Source organism: Rhinolophus hipposideros (assembly GCF_964194185.1).
Source record: "Rhinolophus hipposideros genome assembly, chromosome: 9".
NCBI classification, from domain to species: Eukaryota; Metazoa; Chordata; class Mammalia; order Chiroptera; family Rhinolophidae; genus Rhinolophus; species Rhinolophus hipposideros.
This window is the reverse complement of record NC_138055.1, coordinates 8916085-8933119: the sequence shown is the minus strand read 5'-3', so window position 1 is coordinate 8933119 and position 17035 is coordinate 8916085. Positions and strand designations below refer to the sequence as shown.

Here is a 17035-nt window from a genome sequence, read left to right as displayed (position 1 = left end):
CAAGCAGCGCACTGCTGGGCAGGCCAGCAGCCGGAGCAAGGACCAAGCACCTGCCCACCCCCGCCCTCCCGGTCCCCACTCCTCAGGCCACTGCCCACGCACTGTCCTCGTGGCCCACCTCTCTGTCTGCCCCACCCACACCCTCTCCTTCCTGCCTCGGAAGATCTTTGCTCTCCAGCCTCCAAGGCCTTGACTGGGATGGGTGCTGGGATGAGGGTGGGTGGGGAAGCAGGGCTCCTGGGCTCAAGGCATACCATTGAATCAATATGAGCTCACCTTGCCCTGCTCAAGTTCTAATGGGCCCTGTTCTCTTCACCCTGCTTACCCAGCCTGTGGCAAGACCAATCACGTTGGTTCCTCCCTCCCTTGGGGTGTGTGTGTAGGGGGGCAGGGATAGGTTATATAGTGACACCAACAGAGAGCGAAGGGAAAATTGGCTTCCTGAGGATTCCAGACTTGACCTCCATTCCACTGCCAGCTCCCCTTCCTGGAAGAGGAGGAGCCAGGCTAGTCTGACCTCTGCAAGAGGCATGGTCCCCAAGGGTGGGTGCACCCTGGACAAGGTGGGAGTGGTGAGCCATCCCAGGGGTGGGAGGGGTGTTGGCTGCTCTGGAGAAGGGTTAATTCAGGGAGCAGTGGACTTTGCACCCCCTTCCACCCTCCTCCAAGCCCGTGGAATCCTTTAATCAAGTTGGGTGCTGAAATTTCAGCTCTGAAATGCCGCCTTTGTGCTGGCATCCAGGCGGCCGCCCCAGAGTGCGGGGGTCACTTTCTCGGCCCCGTTTCTCTAAATGGTCTCTTTGTTCCTGCTGGGCCGCTCAGTATCAGATGTGATTAAAGGGAGATGGGGTTTGGGTGGGGAGGAGAGAAGGGGCTGGGAGAGGAGTAGGGGGTTAACCCTTAGGGGATGGGGTGTAGGGGAGATGGGGAAAAGGGTGTTTCGGGCTTTTATCAGGGAGTCAGTCCCTTGCTACTCACCTGGCCAGGCCTGGGCATCGTCTCTTCAGTCCTCTCCAGAAACACCTGGCCCCTTCTATCTACACGTGGAGCCACTACCTGACTGAGGCCCCAGCACAGCCGGAACTTTGGGTCAAAGGGATGCTCACAAGGCACGTCTTCCAACTTCTCCAGGGTTGTTTGTCCTCTCTGGGGCCATTTCCCCTCTTCCCCTACCTCCAGTGACTTCCCAGTTGATCTCGAGATGCAGGGGCCTGGAGGTGGGGGTTTCATCTTCATGTAGCCCTTCCCCCTACCCTGTGGCTCCATGTCTAATCCCACCGACAGCAGGAGCAGTGAACAGACTGGAAATGGACCGACGTCCTATTTTTCAACAGAGGCAGAAGGGTGGACTAAAAATTATGAGCACATAAGGTTAGTACTAATCGATACCTAACAAGTAGAGAATAGGTGACTGCATATTTGAAAACATAATAAAGAAGAGATCCAGGAACTAGCATCGGGTTTGTTTCTAAGAATATCGCCACATGAACCACCTGCGGTTTCTTCATCGGTGACTGGTCTGGTAGGTCGAAGGAATGCCACAGGTAGATACAGCAAGTGTTGATTTTAGCAAGGTCCGTGTGCCTGTGACGGAGAAGTGTGTACCTTGTGCTGCTGTAATTCGATAGATTCACAATTGATGGGACAGTCTTTCCCTGAGTGGGGATAACAGACCTGACGATGGAGAGGGAGTTCGTGTACACAGGGCCTGCTCTTCTTCATTTCAACCTTCTTATTGGCAATTTGAATGGTGACAAGGTTGCAGATACATAAAGCTCGGAGGAGAGCTAATAAGTCGTATTCAGGATTTCAGAAAGTTTAATCTAGGTGGGAAGTGGTCAAATCCAATAAGATGAGACCTGTTCAAGATCGGTGTAAAATCGTGCATTTATCTACAACCAAACAAAGCAGCAGGAAACAGCTCATGTACAGTGGCGGTGATGTGACTTGGCAGCAGATACCGTCTGTAAGCGCAGGCTTGGAGCGACCACTAAGCTTCACGGGAGCCAGCAGTTTGGGGCAGGTTCTCTGAAGGGCTTCCATGGCACAGCTTCCAGGTGGGAGTTTGGCCACCCTGGTGGACTGGGCTACACCTAGGCACTCCCCAGCCCACCCCAGGTCCTGACTGAGAGGCGAGGTCTGGAGCAGTGAAAGCAGCGTCACTTCACATGAAAAGGGAAAGAAGGGCCCACAGACGCGGGGCAGGTGGAAGATGGTTCATGGTGCACTGAAGGAGTCAGCACTGCCTTCAAATTCCTGCACCAGCCTCCTTAGCGTGAACCTCTCAAAGCTTCAGTTTTCCCCTCTGGAAAATGGGGGTACTGATCGGACCCGCTCCCTCCGTCCTGAATGACATAAAGCCCTTGGCAAGGTACTTGGCGAGGGAGCACTCAGTACATGGTAGCTGTCACTTATTAGCTGCGGGTAAGGAAGACTTCCACCCATTGGAGCCATCCATCAGTGGGACACAGACGATGGTGAAGAGATTTCCTCTGTCCCGGAGGTGGATGGCTCCTGGCCCCCGAGCACAGCTTGGAATTCTGCTGAGGAGAGTTCTTAGGGAGTAAGCACTGAAGGGTTAGATTGCATGTCTGCCCTCCTGGGTTTACACTTAGACACGGGCAGTGGCTTTGAAGATGGGCTAGATCCTGGAGTAGGGGTGTGTGTGTGTGTGTGTGTGTGTGTGTGGCAAATGGAAGGGTGCAGAGAAAGAAGGCCTAGCCACACATCCTAAAGGACCAGGCCTGCTGGCTGCAGACAGCAAGAAGTCAGGCCTGACCTGCCTCTTTCAAATATCTGTCCCTTGAATTCTTTGCAAGTTCCCTCCCCTCTGCTGGGCAAGCAAAGGGACTGCTTGGAAGCCTGCTGACTGCATTCCAGCTTGAGCCAATGAGGGGCCACCTGCAGTGTGGACACAGCTGGGCTGGGGGCACAGCTCCCATCTGAGCCCTCAGCCTGAGCACAGACTGACCCCACTCTGATGCCAGTTGTCCTAACCCACCGCATTGCCCTCACCTTCCTAGGGGAGACAGGAGGCCTCTGGGTTATCTATCCTTTGCATTCCACCCCTAGCTACTTCCAGAAAGTGTTTGAGGAAGCACCGGTACAGGGATAAGAGACCAAGAGACAGGCCAGGTCAGTCCCACCAAGCAGGTAACTGGAACCTTTAATTTTATTATGTGGAATGCTTAATGCAGAGTTAATAGGGGCTGCAGAACCTAGGAAGGGGAGTAGGGAGAGGGAGCTACTGAGATAAATAAGAGGGGGCAGTCATGAGTTACATGTGGCTTGTGGGGGTTGCAGGACAGGAAAATAGGGGCAGACAGAGCTACATAGTTTATTCAGATACCACTGGGAGGCATAGGGCAGAAGGCCAGGGCAGAATGTACACACGAGGAGTTTAGTGTCTTCAGCCTGCTGCCAGCGACCTGGGTGCTGGGCCCTGCGTCTCCTCCTGGAGCAGAGGGTTTGGGCCTGAGAAACTAGCTCTCTGGGAAGCCCGAGGAGGTGGGGCTGACAGAGCAGGGGCCACAGAGCCTGGTAAGGGACGAGGGAGTTCGTGGGGAGTCGGAAGGAAGGCTCTGAATTGTCTCTGAATCTTTTCCTCACCTCTGGGGATGTGCCTCAAGGTCTGGGAGGTCTCAGTGGAGGACTGGGGGCCCTCTTTCTCCACTAGACAAAGAATGAGGTTACTGGCACAGAATTGGATCTGGGGCCTCTGTGCCAATTCCTTCCTGTGTTTAGGAGGGGGAGGGGATGGGGGAGTGAGGAGACCTCCCTCTGAGCCCCTAACCCACCTTCCACCCCCTCTAAGGCTGTTCAAGGCTGTCCTCAGCCCCCAAGGGGCAGACATAGCCCACTCCAGGCACTGATGCAGGTCTCTGGTTGGCCTTGAGCTTGGGCACGTGGCACAGGTGGCAAGGGTTATGTCAGACCCCTCATTTTCCATGAGAGGAAACACAGGCACAGGAGTGGCAAGGCCTTGGATTCCCATCCGACCCTGGGTGCTTCCCCTCCCACAGGAGGGTGAGTGAGTCCTTCTCAGGTCCTGGGAACGAGGGTCATCCTCGGGGGAAGGTGCAGCCCCTCATCGTTCAGTCTAGGGGCAACCATCAACCTCCTTCTCTGCCCAGCCTCGTCCAGGGCTGTGCCTGGGCTGGAGCCTGGATAGGACGGGGTGGGGTCATCAAAGGCAGTGAGCCAGACAGAAAGCCTTCCCTCAGCTGTCAGTCTGCAGCCTCCTCCCCAGCCACCACCAGCCTGAGATGGGCAAGGAGCAGGACATGAGGGCTGGGGGAGGGGCGTGCTACCCAGAGGGGCTGGGCAGGGCTGGTGGTTGCCGGGACCCCCTTTAAGGCCGGGAGAGCGTCGTGTATACTGGCTGCTCCCAGTGTGTGGGGCTGTGGGATGGGGGCCCTGAGGGGCTGGGGTCAGAGATGGCCGTGTAGAGGGGCCGCTGGGAGGGCCCCATGTAGGAGAAGGCCGAGTAGAGGCCCGAGGCCTGGCCCGAGTGGCCGTAGTAGGGTCCTGAGGGCTGATGGTCAGAGTAGTCAAACTGGGGGCGGGAGATGGAAGGGAAAGCAGAGCCGTAGTGGGGCAGACTGAGGGAGGTGTAGGCGATCTGCGAGGTGGATGGCTGGTCGCTGTAATGCGGGGGCCCCTGAGGCCCCGCAGTCTCCGTCTTCACCTGGGCTTTGGCATCCACACCAGGTGGTGAGACCGTGGGCAGAGCCACGCCTGGTGGCTTGGAGATCCAGGCGGAGTGTCCACTGGCCACAGCCAGGGCGCTGCCCAGCCCATAGCCAGCTGCCGAGTAGCTGCCCACGTGGCCCGGGTGCCCATTGGGCGGCAGGTACTGGTCCAACTCAGCCACATCAAAGGTCTCCATGTTGGACATTACCTCGTGGCTGATCTCGCCGATGTCCACGTTGCCGAAGTCGATGTGAGGCTTCCCGCCCTCCCCCAGGGAGCGCCCATCCCGCTTGGGGTCTGCCTTGCCCGACTGCAGCTCTGTCTTTGGGGTGGTCGGAGGGGTGGGTGGGCCATGGCTCTGGCCTGGGCGGAAGGAGACAGAGAGAGAAGCAGGAAATAAGGTCAGAGGCTTATGGATCCTGATGGCTCACCTTCAGACAAGAGGTTCACCTCCAGGATGCTGAGGCCCGATCCTTGCGTGACCTGGTACAATTTCCATGTTTGGGCAGCCCGAGTTGGCATTTACTTATATTATAGTCTTGGGTTGGCCTGCAGTTGTTCATGAAAGTCCCCAACCTCAGCGATGGGTTCTGCCTCCCACCCAGAGCAGGATTTCCTTTGTCCCCATCCCTTCTGGAGAGGCCTGCTTCCTTTTGAAAAACCTTTCCTGTTGGAAAGCCTTCTCTCCCTGCTCCCATTGCTCCTTAGCTGCTGAACCCAGTGGGGTCTGGCTGTCCATCCTGCTCGCCTGCTGCCCTCCGCGCATGCTCAGCCTCTGCTGGCTGCTCTCCCTGCTGACGTCGCCTGCCTCCTCACTCTTGACTCTGCCTTTCTCTTTGGCTGGCTTGCCTGTGCCCCCTCCTCCCCTGGCTCCTGAACATAGATGAGTCCCTTCTAACCCCTGCCCTCCTCTCAGGGCCCCTTACTCCAGGAAACCTTCCTGCTGAGCCAGCCCCACTGGCCATCCTGTCGGCACCCATCGCACACCACGCTGTCAATTGTTCCTCCAGCTGCTTTTCCCTGCTTGTTCAGGAGAGCACTGAGGTAACTGACCTGCTCCACCCCTGTTCTTTGTCCATTTTCTCACGCACATGGTCATTCAGCAAACAGGGGGCACTGTGCCAGGCACAGGGGATACAAGTGTAACTAAAACGGGTCACTGTCTTCACAAGCTAGCAGGTTTAGGGAGACCCTGAGCCCCACACATGGCTAGAGTGGAGCTTCAGAAGCGCTGTGATGACGGGGCATACACAGGTTTCAGGAGACCACCAGAGGAAACCACACACCCTGCCCTGGGGAATTGGCCAAGGTGGCACTGAGGAGAGGTAGCTGAGCTGGGCTTTGAGGGCTGAGAAAAAACCCACGCTCACAGTTATGTTCTAAGGTGGTGGTTCTGTACACGGTCCAGGTAATCCGGTGTGTGTGTGTGTGTGTGTGTGTGTGTGTGTGTGTGTGTGTCCCTGAATCTCAGAGGGTGGTGTGTACATGTGTGGGGGAGTGCTGGCTGGACTGGGATTCCCTCAGAGACGGACCAGAAGCTCCTGGAGGGCAGGCCTGTGCCTTCTCCAAGACCAGAGGCAATGCCAAGTCCTGCACTGGCCAAGTGCTCTGGACTTTGGGTTGCAATCCTGGCTCTGTCACTTACTGTGTGACCCTGGGCAGACCCCTGTCTTCTCTTAACCAGTTTTCTTATTAGTAAAACAGAGACAACATCAAGCAGCTCAGACACAGCCTCCTTCCAGAAGCCTTCCTTGACTAGAATCAGGGGGGTGGCTGGCTATTTTTGGAGATATGGATGGATGGATGGTGGGTGACTCCTCCCTGGGGTCATACCCCCTCTGGGTCCTGGGTGGGCTTTGTGTGTCTTTGCTTCTTCCTGTACTTAATTCAGGTGTGTTTATCCCTGCTCCTTACTCTAGACCAGGGGCTCCTGAGTGTTTGCTCCCAGGCCAGGCACAGAAGACATGGGACATGTTTTTTGAAGGCAGAGCTCTACTCCCTGAGGCTTCCCATGCACGAGGCTTGAGCCATGCATGGCGTTCTCTATGTTACGAATATGGGCGAGGCAGCTGTGTTGCCATCAGAGGTCCCAGAGCCAAATGCCTGGGCTCAGACCTCAGCTGTGTGGCAAGTCACTCTTCGGATGAGAGTCATGAGCCTCCTGGCTGAGGTCGGAGCCCAGGCAGAGTGGCTGCCTTATCCCAGTTTAGAATGATCGAGTGAGTTAGTATACACACAGCAGGTAGCACAGTGCCTGGCACACAGTAGGTGCTCAATTAGTGTTAGCTGCTATTATCATTCATGAAACAAGAAGCCCTATGTCTGGCCTGTGCTCAACATCACGTGCCGTGTCTCCCCTGTCAGACTGGGAGGCGGGGAAATGGCAACGATCTCTTCCCCATCTGGTCGTCCATTTCTCAGAATCATCCTGTCCCGCCTTTCCTTGTGGTAGCTCACTCATGGCCTCCTTAACTGGCCTGTTCACTCAGCAGCCGGGCCCCCTCCCATCAGCCAGAGCCATCTCACCCAGCTGCCTCCCCTGGCCCCTGAGTCCCCACTGAGCTCCCTTTGGGCCCCTGCTCCCCAGCTGGGGTGACTGCAGAGCCTGGCAAGGCCTTCCCAGGGCTCAGGGTTATTGCGGAATAGCAGGGTCTCTCAGTCTTTGCCTCTCCACATTGCCCAGGCTTCCCCACCCCAGCTCCCAGCCCAGCATTCACCTGACGGGTGCTCAGGGTTCCCGTCCGACATCGGGGAGCCCTCTCCAGGGTGCCGGTGGTCCAGGTGGGCACTCTTATAGTGGGCCTGGATGGCGGCGGCCCCGCCCTGCTCGGCCTCGCCGCCGGGGCACTCCGACTCCCCCTGGGCCGCTTTCCCGTTCTTCCGCCTCCGAGGCTGGTACTTGTAGTCAGGGTGGTCCTTCTTGTGCTGCATCCGGAGACGCTCAGCCTCCTCAATGAAGGGGCGCTTGTCACTCTCGTTCAGCAGCCTGTGGGGGGGGCGGTTGGGGGAGACAGCAGAGGGGCCAGCATGAGAGGCCTGGAGATGCAGAGCCCAGCGAGCAGGGCCCAGCATCAGAGCTTGCTCTTTGACTTATGGACTGGAAGATGTGAGGCCGAAGGAACCCCAGGCTCAGTGGGCTGTGATCTCACCCCCAAATCTCTTAGGCGCTGGTGTGTGAGAAGGGTCAGGCAGCTGCTCCTGGTAGCCTGAGGATGGAGTTCAGAGTAGAAATAGAGCTTAGGAGGGGCAGACGTCAGTTCGTGGAGAGGAAAAACTCTCAGCATCAAAGCTGTCTTCAAGTGGAGCTGCCTGCCTGGTCAGGGGGTGAGCTCCCTGGCACTCAAGGTGTGCAAACAGACAAGCAGCATGGTGAGGGGGAGAAGCCCAGTCTCTGCTACTTACTAGCTGTGTGACCATGGGCAAGTCACTTCTCTGAGCCTTAGTTTCTTCACCTACAAAATGAGGATGACGACAACCTACTTCACCGGGTGTGGGACTGGCCAAGATAATGGATGGGAAGCATTTGCACCAGGCCTGGGGTGGGGAGGCGGGCACTTGACAAACAGATGTTATTCTAATGCTGCTTGGACAGGACGACCTGGGTGGGCCCATCTCAAGTCTGGAAAACTGATTCTGTGAACTCCAGGGTGCTGGGCTGAGGGGCCTTTCACTGCTCCCTGGGGAATCCTATCTCCTTGCCCATGGGTGACAGAGAATAGAGGAAGCCAGATGATCTTCCCAGACCTGGACAGGGGTAGACAAACCCTCTCCCCAGTCCAAGACCAGCCAATGGAGGGCAGCCCTGGAGGCACTGCCCCTGCCCACTGGGCGAGCAAGGGGGTGTATTCAGGGGCTGGGAGGGCAGGATGGGGTACCTTGCAGAGGGTGCTAAGTGGAAAGAACACACACCTAGACATAAGGGACCCTGGAGGAGCAGCTCTGTCCCTCTGCCCAAAGGGCGGCGCTCTCCAGCTCCCCCCACTCCCAGTAGGTGCCATCTTCCCCCAGTCAGCAGGAGGCGGAGCCCTCCCCACCCAGGGTGGGAGCCGGTGGTCATACCAGGCACCTCCTACCAGGCACCTCCTTCCCGGGAGCAGCATTCCTCTGCAGCTTAGCCTGCCCCGCTGTCCCCTCCCCCAGGCGGTGGAGCCCAGCCCCAGCCCAGCTTTCTCCAAGGATCCCTCTAGCCCAGTGATGGGATGAGGACCCCAGAGCAGAGCCTCAGGGGTCAGGGTGTGGGATACAGTCTTCCTCCCACCAGCCGTGCCCCCCAGCCAGGTCTCTGGGAGGCTGGGTGGGGCAGGCCCTGAAGGTGTGTGGGTATGTGGGGGGTAGAAGTGCACTTGAGGGAGCAGAGCAGGCTCAGCCAGCACAGAGGCGCCCGGGATGGCTGGAGCCACTGAGCTCAGTCTCCCAGCCCAGACCTTCCCTGTGCACTCTGCCCAGCTGGCAGCTGGGTGTGAATTAGCAAGAAAATGGCAGGGGACGCAGAGGGAGGGCACAGGCCAGGCAAGAGGGAAGAGTCCAAATGCATCCCACTGTCACTTCCCCAGCTGGTCTCCCACAGTACCAGGTTAGCCTGGATAGAAACCTAACCTCAGGCCCCGCGCTCACCCCAGCCCGGTACCTCACTGGCTGCGAGGCTCACCCCACCTCGAACCGCAACCCCAGCCTCACCCAGACTTCAGCTCTGTTCAGGCTTTTTCCTAACCCCAAACCCATCCTGCCCCACCACGGAAACCCAATCCCAAATCTAGCCTTGACTCCAGACCGGCCCCCACTCAGCACGACACCCACAGCTGTCACCCACAGCTCTAACAGCAAACCCAATCCTCATGTGCAATCCTCATCCTTCACTTTGCCTCTGTCCTCTGGGTCTCCCAGGTTTGGAATAGGGGTGAGGAGAGGGCTGGTTCCAGACCCAAACTTGAACCCCCAACCTGAGGGGGTTCCAAGGTGGGAACCCCCATCTACTCCTCATGGTAGGGAAGGGGACTGTGGGCCTGGGACGAGGGTGGGGGTGTCAGGGGAGGCTCCAGCCTGCGACTCCCTTTTAATCTCTTGGCTCTAATTATTCTCTCCAGGCGGGTCAACCAACACACAGCCAGCACCATGTGAGCCGCACCTAACAGTCCTCTCCCAGGCGGGCGCCAAAGGTTAGCGTGACTGCTGGAGTTCACGTAGCCACTTCAGAGCCACGACCTGGACGCTGTTGTGACTCGCCCCAACCCACTTCCGGCACCCCACATAGTCTGTCCGTCTGTCTCTCTTTTCAGGTTGAGGGCCCCTGTTTTCCAGTTTTGCCTGCCTAATCATCCCCCTTCCTGAAGGTCTGGGAGGCATGAGCTCGGCCCGGACCTCAGCAGGAGCCCAAGAAGAGACTGGGCAGCCCAGCAGGGAGGGATCCAGATGCCTCTCAAGATCCTGCCCAGGATCCAGGTAACCCGCCCACATGGTGGCATAGTTTTTGATCCTTGCCATTGTCCTGCCACTCTCCTACCCCTGGGATTGATTGGCTCCTGAGCAAGCAGCGCCTGCTTTCCTCATTGCCCCACCCCAGGTTGGCCCCTGGGGGGCACCATGGGTCCCTGTGCGAACACCTTGAGTGGTGGCCAGGAACGAGTCCTCTTGAAGGAGCCCAAGCCCTGGGTTCTTGGCTGGGTGAACAGAGAAAGGGAGAGTGGAGGGTCCAATCTTAAATCCTTGGCGATGGGGTGGTGGGAGAAGTGGGGGTTCATCCTTGCTCTGAAGCTCTCATTGGACTCGTGCTGTGATCTGCTCGCAGTCCCCAGGGCCTGCTCTGTCTGCCTGTCTGTCTCCCTCCTGGTGGTCTGTCTCTCACTTGCTCTTCTGTGTCCCATGGCAACCAGGGTGCTGGCCTAAGCGGGTGAGGATGGACCTTGGGCAGAGGAGCTAGCTTTGACTTCTGCTCTCTGGGTCCACACAGGAGGTCGGCTGCTGAGCCTGGGGCCTGCCCAGGATGGGTGGAACGCTGAGGTCTGAGGGGGAGAAGGGGCACCAGGCCTTCAGCAAACACATGGCCAAGGACAGGGCCAGGGGGCTGGATGTGATTCTCTCTTGGTCTCTTGGGGGCCCTCCTGTGCCTTCCATCCCCCTAAGCCTTTGGTCTTCTAGACCCACTCCCTACTGTGCTGAGGGCAGCAGGCTCCTCTGACAAAGCCCTAACTCTGAAACCTGGGTGCACCTCACTGCTCTCCTCTCCTTTGCTCCCACATTCACAACCTTCTGACCACGCCTTAGAGTGAAGGGGTGACCCACTCTTGTCACCAAGGGCAGTATAGGGAAAGACCACTGGACAGAGTCAGGAGACCTAGGCTCCGGCCCTGGCTCTGCCACCAGCTGTTACGTGGCCTTTGCGGTCCCTTTGCCTTTTAGGGCTATCTCTTGGGCCTAGTGGGGAATCGGGTGACCTCTGCAGGGTTGCAGCTCCTGGAGCCCCTATTCTCTTTGTGAGCTGCCCAGAACTCCCGGGACGGGGGTTGCCCTGCTCGACATGTTCCCAAGGAGGCAGGGCTGAGACCCAGACCTGAGGGGAGGGTTGACCAACTTCCTCCTTGGGGAGATGTTTTTCCCCAGCCTGGGATTCTGAGGGACCCTGGGTAGGAAGGGGGCCAAGCTTTCCTCCTGGCCAGGGCTTGGCTCCCACTTCAGGGCTGGAGGGGTAGGTTACTCAATGCTGGGTGGGGCCCTGGAAAGGAAGATGGCGCTGAACTGGCAGAGGGAGGGAGAAAGAGACAAGCCTGGCAGCTTTGGGATGGGGAGGCCTTTTCTGTGTGTCCACTTCCCTCGGGGACGAAGAAGCCCTGGCCTGGGGGAGGGTGGGGTCAGGAAGGCACAGTGAGGGCAGCTGGGATAGGTCAGGATCCTGCAGATGTGTCCCACAGTAGTTCTCCATCCCTCACTCTTTCAAAGACTCCTGTCTAAATTCTTTGCTTTTCTTGAGTTTTCCCTACTTCTCCAGTTGGCTGCCTCAGTTTCCCTGCCTCTCCAGCCAGGCCTTCAGTTCTTTCCCAAGGGTTTCCCCTGAATCCCACACCACTGGAATCGGTGGCAGTGGCACCCGTGAGAGTGCGTGCTGTAGGAAAGCGGTTAGTGAAGGTCTGCGGTGCGAGCCCTCTGCCATCCTTCCCGCCTTTGCTCCCCCAGAAGCCCAGGCCCTACCGCCTGCCACCGACAGAATTCCAACCACGAGGGGGCGCCTTCCTGGCCGCTGCCCCGGGTGGGGAGCCAGCACCACCCCAAGGGGGTACCTGTGGGGGCAGGGCGGCCCTGATGCCCACACCTGGCCTTACAGCCCCATCAGAAGGTGGCTGGCTGTCCCCTGGAGAAGGGCCCAAGGAATGCCCGTCCTGCCTGAACCCACCCGCAGCTGGAGGGCCCGCGGAAGGTCCGGGAGGCGGGTGGGTGCTCACCTCCAGAGCTTGCCCAGCGTCTTGCTCAGCTCGGCGTTGTGCAGGTGCGGGTACTGGTCGGCCAGCTTCCTGCGCGCCGCCTGTGCCCACACCATGAAGGCGTTCATGGGCCGCTTGACGTGCGGCTTGCTCTTGCTGGCGCCGTTGACGCGCACCGGCATGGGCACCAGCGTCCAGTCGTAGCCGCTCAGCACCTGGCTGACGGCCTCGCGGATGCACACGGGGAACTTGTCATCGTCCGCCTCGCCGTCCTGCTGCTCCTTCTTGACCTTGCCCAGCTCGCCGGGCCCCGGGCTGGCTCGCAGGCCCGATCCCCCGCCGCCGCCGCCGCCGTCGGGCCCCAGCGAGGGCGCGCTCCCCGGGGACAGGCAGCGGGGCTCCTCAGAGCCTACGGGGCTCAGCTCCACCTCGGAGAGGTCCTGCTCCTCCGCCATGTCGCCCCCGGCCACCGCCGCCTCGGCCGCCTCCCCGGGGCCCGCCGCCGGGGTCCTTGCGAAGAGTCCCACGCTCACCTGGACGGGAAGGAAGGCGGGATGGAGCGGTCGCTCGCGCAGCCCCGACGGCCGGCGGCCCGGGACACGACGTGGGCACAGCCCCGAGGCGGCTGGCACCCGCCTTGCTCCCCCCTAACCCATCGCAGCCCCCGGGGCCCGCGCACATGCTAGACCCTGCTGGGCCTCCCACCTCCCGTCTCCACGTCTTCCCACCACCTGGTCCCAACCGTCTCTTGGTGTGGGTGGGTTTGGGGTTTTTTTTTTTAACCTCCTTTTGGGTGGAGGTTTGTTGATGGAAGGGAAGAAAAACGGACTCTTTATTCTGCTCTAATCCTGGCTCCTGGAATTTCCCACCTTTTCTCTCACCTTTCCTTCTTCCCTTCCGTCTGCCCCCACGGGGTCTTAGAGGAGCTGGGTGCGGGGCGTGTGCGGATGTCAGCCTCTCTCCACCCCACGCCCCACAGCAGGGTCCTAGACCTAGGCCCAGGAGCGGAGGAGCGGACTGCGCACTCACTCACCTCCTCAGACCTCTCCTCCAGCCTGGGGCTCGTCCTTAGGAAGTGGAAAACCGTGTCCCAAGGTGTGCGGTCCAGCTCGGGGCTGGAGGGTGACGCTGGTGGGCTGGGAGGGAGGGGCTGGGGGGCCCTGAGCTTCAGGCCACGGCCTCGTCAGGACGGAGCCTGAATCCTCACCGCCAACCACCCTGGCCGGACAGCCTGAGACTGACTGAGCACTGAGCTGCTGCCGAGGGCTGGGGAAGGAAGGAGGGGGAGAGGGGGAGGGGAGGGGAGGGAGGGAAGGGCAGAAGGTGGAGCCTCCAGCGCTTTCCTTCGTCCCCAACACTCAGGACTCCTCCATCAGGCCCCCCCACCCCAGCTCCCTGCACTGCTGCCCCAGGCCCATCTTGGGGCCTGAGTTTAGTTGGGGAGGTGTAGGAGTGGGGGCAGTCAGGTCAGGAAAGCCAAGGGATACAGGTGGGTGGGGTCAAGACCTGTTGCTTGGAGGAAAATTGGGCCCAACTGGGACCCCCAATCTCTGCCTCGGATAGCAGGGTGGGCAGTTGGCAAAAGATTGGGGAAGGATGACAGGAAGGCAGATGAAGGTTCTGTTGACATGTGAGGGTGGCTGGCTTGTGTGGCTTCAGTGTGAGACATATTATGGAGTGCCGGTGGCCAGGCCCTGCTTCCCAGTATCTCACTGTGCCCCAACCCCCAATCAGGCTGACCTCTCTGCCTCAACTGACAGACCCAGGTCTATACCTGCTATGGCAGGGTGCAGGAGGACACCCGCTGCCAGTGCAGATGCCCCAGCCTGACCCCTGGTCCCTTCTCATTGGACACCTGCACAAGTAAGGGTGGGCTGGCTCAAGGTGGAGAGACCGGGCTAAAGTTCCCAGGAGGCTGGACTTGGGACTGAAGGGCCTCCTCAAGTAGGGCTGAAAAGCTTCTGGGGCCTGCCTTCCTGGGACCCAACTCCCTTCACACTGGGGTCACATTCTCTTGGTGTGGGGGGATCCCAGTCCTGGTTGCCATGAAGTTCACAGTCCCCTGGCACCAGAAAGGGTGAGGAATTGCCCTGCTTCCCTCTTCCTCCTCTTTGTTCATTTCTCTCCTCAGCCCCTTCCCCAGCTGGATGACCCCCGTCCGTTTTTCTGTCCTGCTCATCATCCAAGGCTCCTTTTTCTCTCCACTTTCCTAGGTCTCTCCTCCAAAGGTCACAGCCCCTCTCTCTTCCTAATGGGTGGGTGTCGAGGCAGAGGTGGGGTGTATATGGAGGGACAGATGGAGCCTAGGCCGCACTGGCAACCAGGTATGGTTCTGAGCTCCTCAGCAGCTGGGCAAGGCCCCGGGCCTACCCCAAGGGAGTCCTGTCTGGAGTGGGGCTGGAAAGGGGGTCTAGGCAAGGCCTCATGCTTGGGAAAGGCCAAGGGGGTGGAGGGGAGTGGGTAATGGGACACAATGAGGTAGTCACACGAGGCGAAGGCATGTTGGGGGTGGGGGGAGCGGACATTGGAACACACACACACACATGCTCGCACACACAACCAGCCAGACAATCGGGCCAGTGTGTCTGGGGCCTCGGAGCCCAGTGAATTAGGAGTTTGATAAGGGTTTTCTCTTTCTCTCGCTTGCCGGCCTTGGACAATCTCCCCCCAGTTTTCCTCGACGCCACCCCCGGCGCTGCCAACCCTCCTCCCCCCGCCTCCCTTCTCTTCCCTGTGCCCAGACTCTTGTTCGGGGCCTTGAAACAGTGAGCTGTCTTTGTTCGAAATACAGGTGAACGGCAATCATGTGATTAACACACACACACATAAAAAGCTTTTTAACAGCGCCCGCCCGGCTTCAGAACCGCCCAGAGAGGAGCCGCCCTGGATGGACAGAGGGACGGAGGGACGAGCATCCAGCCGGTCGTGTCCGGCTGCCCGCAGCAGTCTCCGACACCCGCTGCTGCCTGCCTGCCTGGCATCTCTCGGTCCCGGTGGGTCCCCATTCATCCTTCCACCCTTGGTTCCTCCTCTTCGAGGGAAGGGCCTCCCTGCCCCCTGTGGTGTCTGTGATTTGGTTCTGAGACCCCCTAGGGCAGGGAGGGGTAGCTGTGGAGGGTGAGAGCCCAGGGTAGGAAGCTGAGTGTGGGGTCCACAGCTCCCCTCGCTGACTTCCCGCCTCCTCCCTTGTCCTCCTTGGCCCAGCTGTGCCAGGATGGGGGTGGGGATGGCAGTGGGCTCTCTGGGTCTGCAGAGAAGCCACAGTGGACAGAGGGGGGCCTCTCTCTTCCCCTCCCTCTTGTTTTTCTCTCTCTCCCTCTTTCCCCGTTTCCTCAGTACTATGCTTGGGCTTTTCTGCTGAGAGGTGCTATGTGAGGCAGGTGGGCCTTCAGGGGTGGGGGGAAGGGCTGGTAGATGCCCAGGGCTGTGGGGGCGGGGACCCCCTGCTGGGAACACTTTTCCCCCACCCAGCCACCATGCTGGCAACTGTGATCCCCTCCATCCTATCCTAAGCCCTGGGGGCCCAGCTTTCTCCAGCAGGAGTGGGTGAAGGCCCCCATATTCATCCTGGGAGAACAGGGGGTTTGGAGAAGGGGAGGGGTCCTGGATGGCAACACCAGGCCTCTGTCCTTGGCAGAACAGCCAGTGGGACCAGCACCGCCTTCTGCTCCCTTTCCTGCTCGGAGTGGGTGGGTTCCTTTCCCCCTCATTCCTGACCCTTCTGCAAGGATGCTCATCAGGACCCTTCCCTCACCTCACCCCAATCCAGTCTGCGCATCCTCAGTGAGGTGTGGTGGCAGGTGCATTCTAGCCTGTCCTCTCTTCCCAACAGAGAGGGGCGCAAAGTGTGAGTGTACTGGTGGAGATTCAGGCTTCTTTTCCTGGGCGGAGAGGACTTTCAAGAGCAACAGGGGTTTCCTGGGATCCATCCTGGGTGCTGTGGTCACTGGTCGCAGATTTACTCCTCAGCCGGTCTCAGAGAGGAAGAGAAAGAAGGAAATTCTGTCAGTCGAATGCAAAGCCCACTGATGACCCTGCCTGGCAGAGCTGCTTTGGTCAGAGCGGTGACCCTTAACCCTTTAGCTCCCTGAGCCCTCTTTCCAGGCTACTGGTCCTGTTTTGTGGAAGGCTCTGTCCTCGGTTCCCTGCCCCAGGCCCCACTCCCTCATTTGTCACCTAGGGTAATGACCACCCTCCAGCCCTGCCTGCCTCCTAGGATATGCTGAGATGAGATGGGGAAATCTGCTGTTCCCAGAGCCAGGGGCCATGCAGGGGTGAGGGGTGGAGCCTCTGCTCCAGCCTCAGTTTCCCAACTCCCTCCGAGGACAGGGCTGAGGACCAGATAAGGGGACTGGGAATAAGCATTCCACCACCTCTAGGCGCTGTGTGGATGTGACCTGCTGGTCCTGGCTGTCTCCCTCTTCTTTCAGGCCTGTGCCCCCTCGCGGGGCCTCAGACCGCCACCTCCAGTTCCCTGAGGGCCCTTTCATCCCTTCTTGCTTGTCTGTGGAGACAAGGTTGGCCCAGGGCAGTGCCTGGGCGTAAAGGTGCACAGTGACCTGGCTCCCATTCTTCGGGGCCCAGGGGGGGCCTGAGATTCTGCATTTATGACCAGCTCCCTGGCAACTGTCTAGAGCACTGATTCGAACTCTGGCTGTGCTTTAGAATCGTATGGAGTTATAAAAAAACACAGAAGCCCAGATCCTAGCACACACTGACTAATTCTGAATTTCTGGGGATGGGGTCCAGACATTTACATGTTGAAGCTTATTTGGGGCCTTGCCCACCCTCATTTGGCTCTCTGGAATCCTGAGGCTATAATGACCCCTTGCAGGACCCAAAAATCTGCAGGGAAGAGCGGAGGGCTAGGGCTCTGGACCCCAGAGCTGAAGGCCAGAAGTGCAATCATACCGGGGAGAGGCTGTGCTTTG

The 17035-nt window shown here is 59.1% G+C and overlaps 1 protein-coding gene and 1 long non-coding RNA gene across 2 annotated transcripts; one reads left to right on the top strand and one right to left on the bottom strand.

The window, feature by feature from the left end:
- Nucleotides 1-2636: 2636 nt before the first annotated feature.
- Nucleotides 2637-13323, bottom strand: SOX10 (SRY-box transcription factor 10). Its single transcript, XM_081058838.1, has 4 exons — nt 13138-13323; nt 12126-12637; nt 7410-7678; nt 2637-5055 (listed from the first exon to the last, which is right to left on the bottom strand). The coding sequence occupies exons 2-4, from the start codon at nt 12557-12559 to the stop codon at nt 4352-4354; spliced, it is 1407 nt and encodes a 468-aa protein (XP_080914964.1). The 5' UTR covers nt 12560-12637; nt 13138-13323; the 3' UTR covers nt 2637-4351.
- On the top strand, nt 5081-12096 carry LOC308501787. The gene is made up of 3 exons (XR_013993966.1): nt 5081-5736; nt 9777-9848; nt 9969-12096. It is a non-coding gene; the product is annotated as an uncharacterized lncRNA (long non-coding RNA).
- Nucleotides 13324-17035: the final 3712 nt, after the last annotated feature.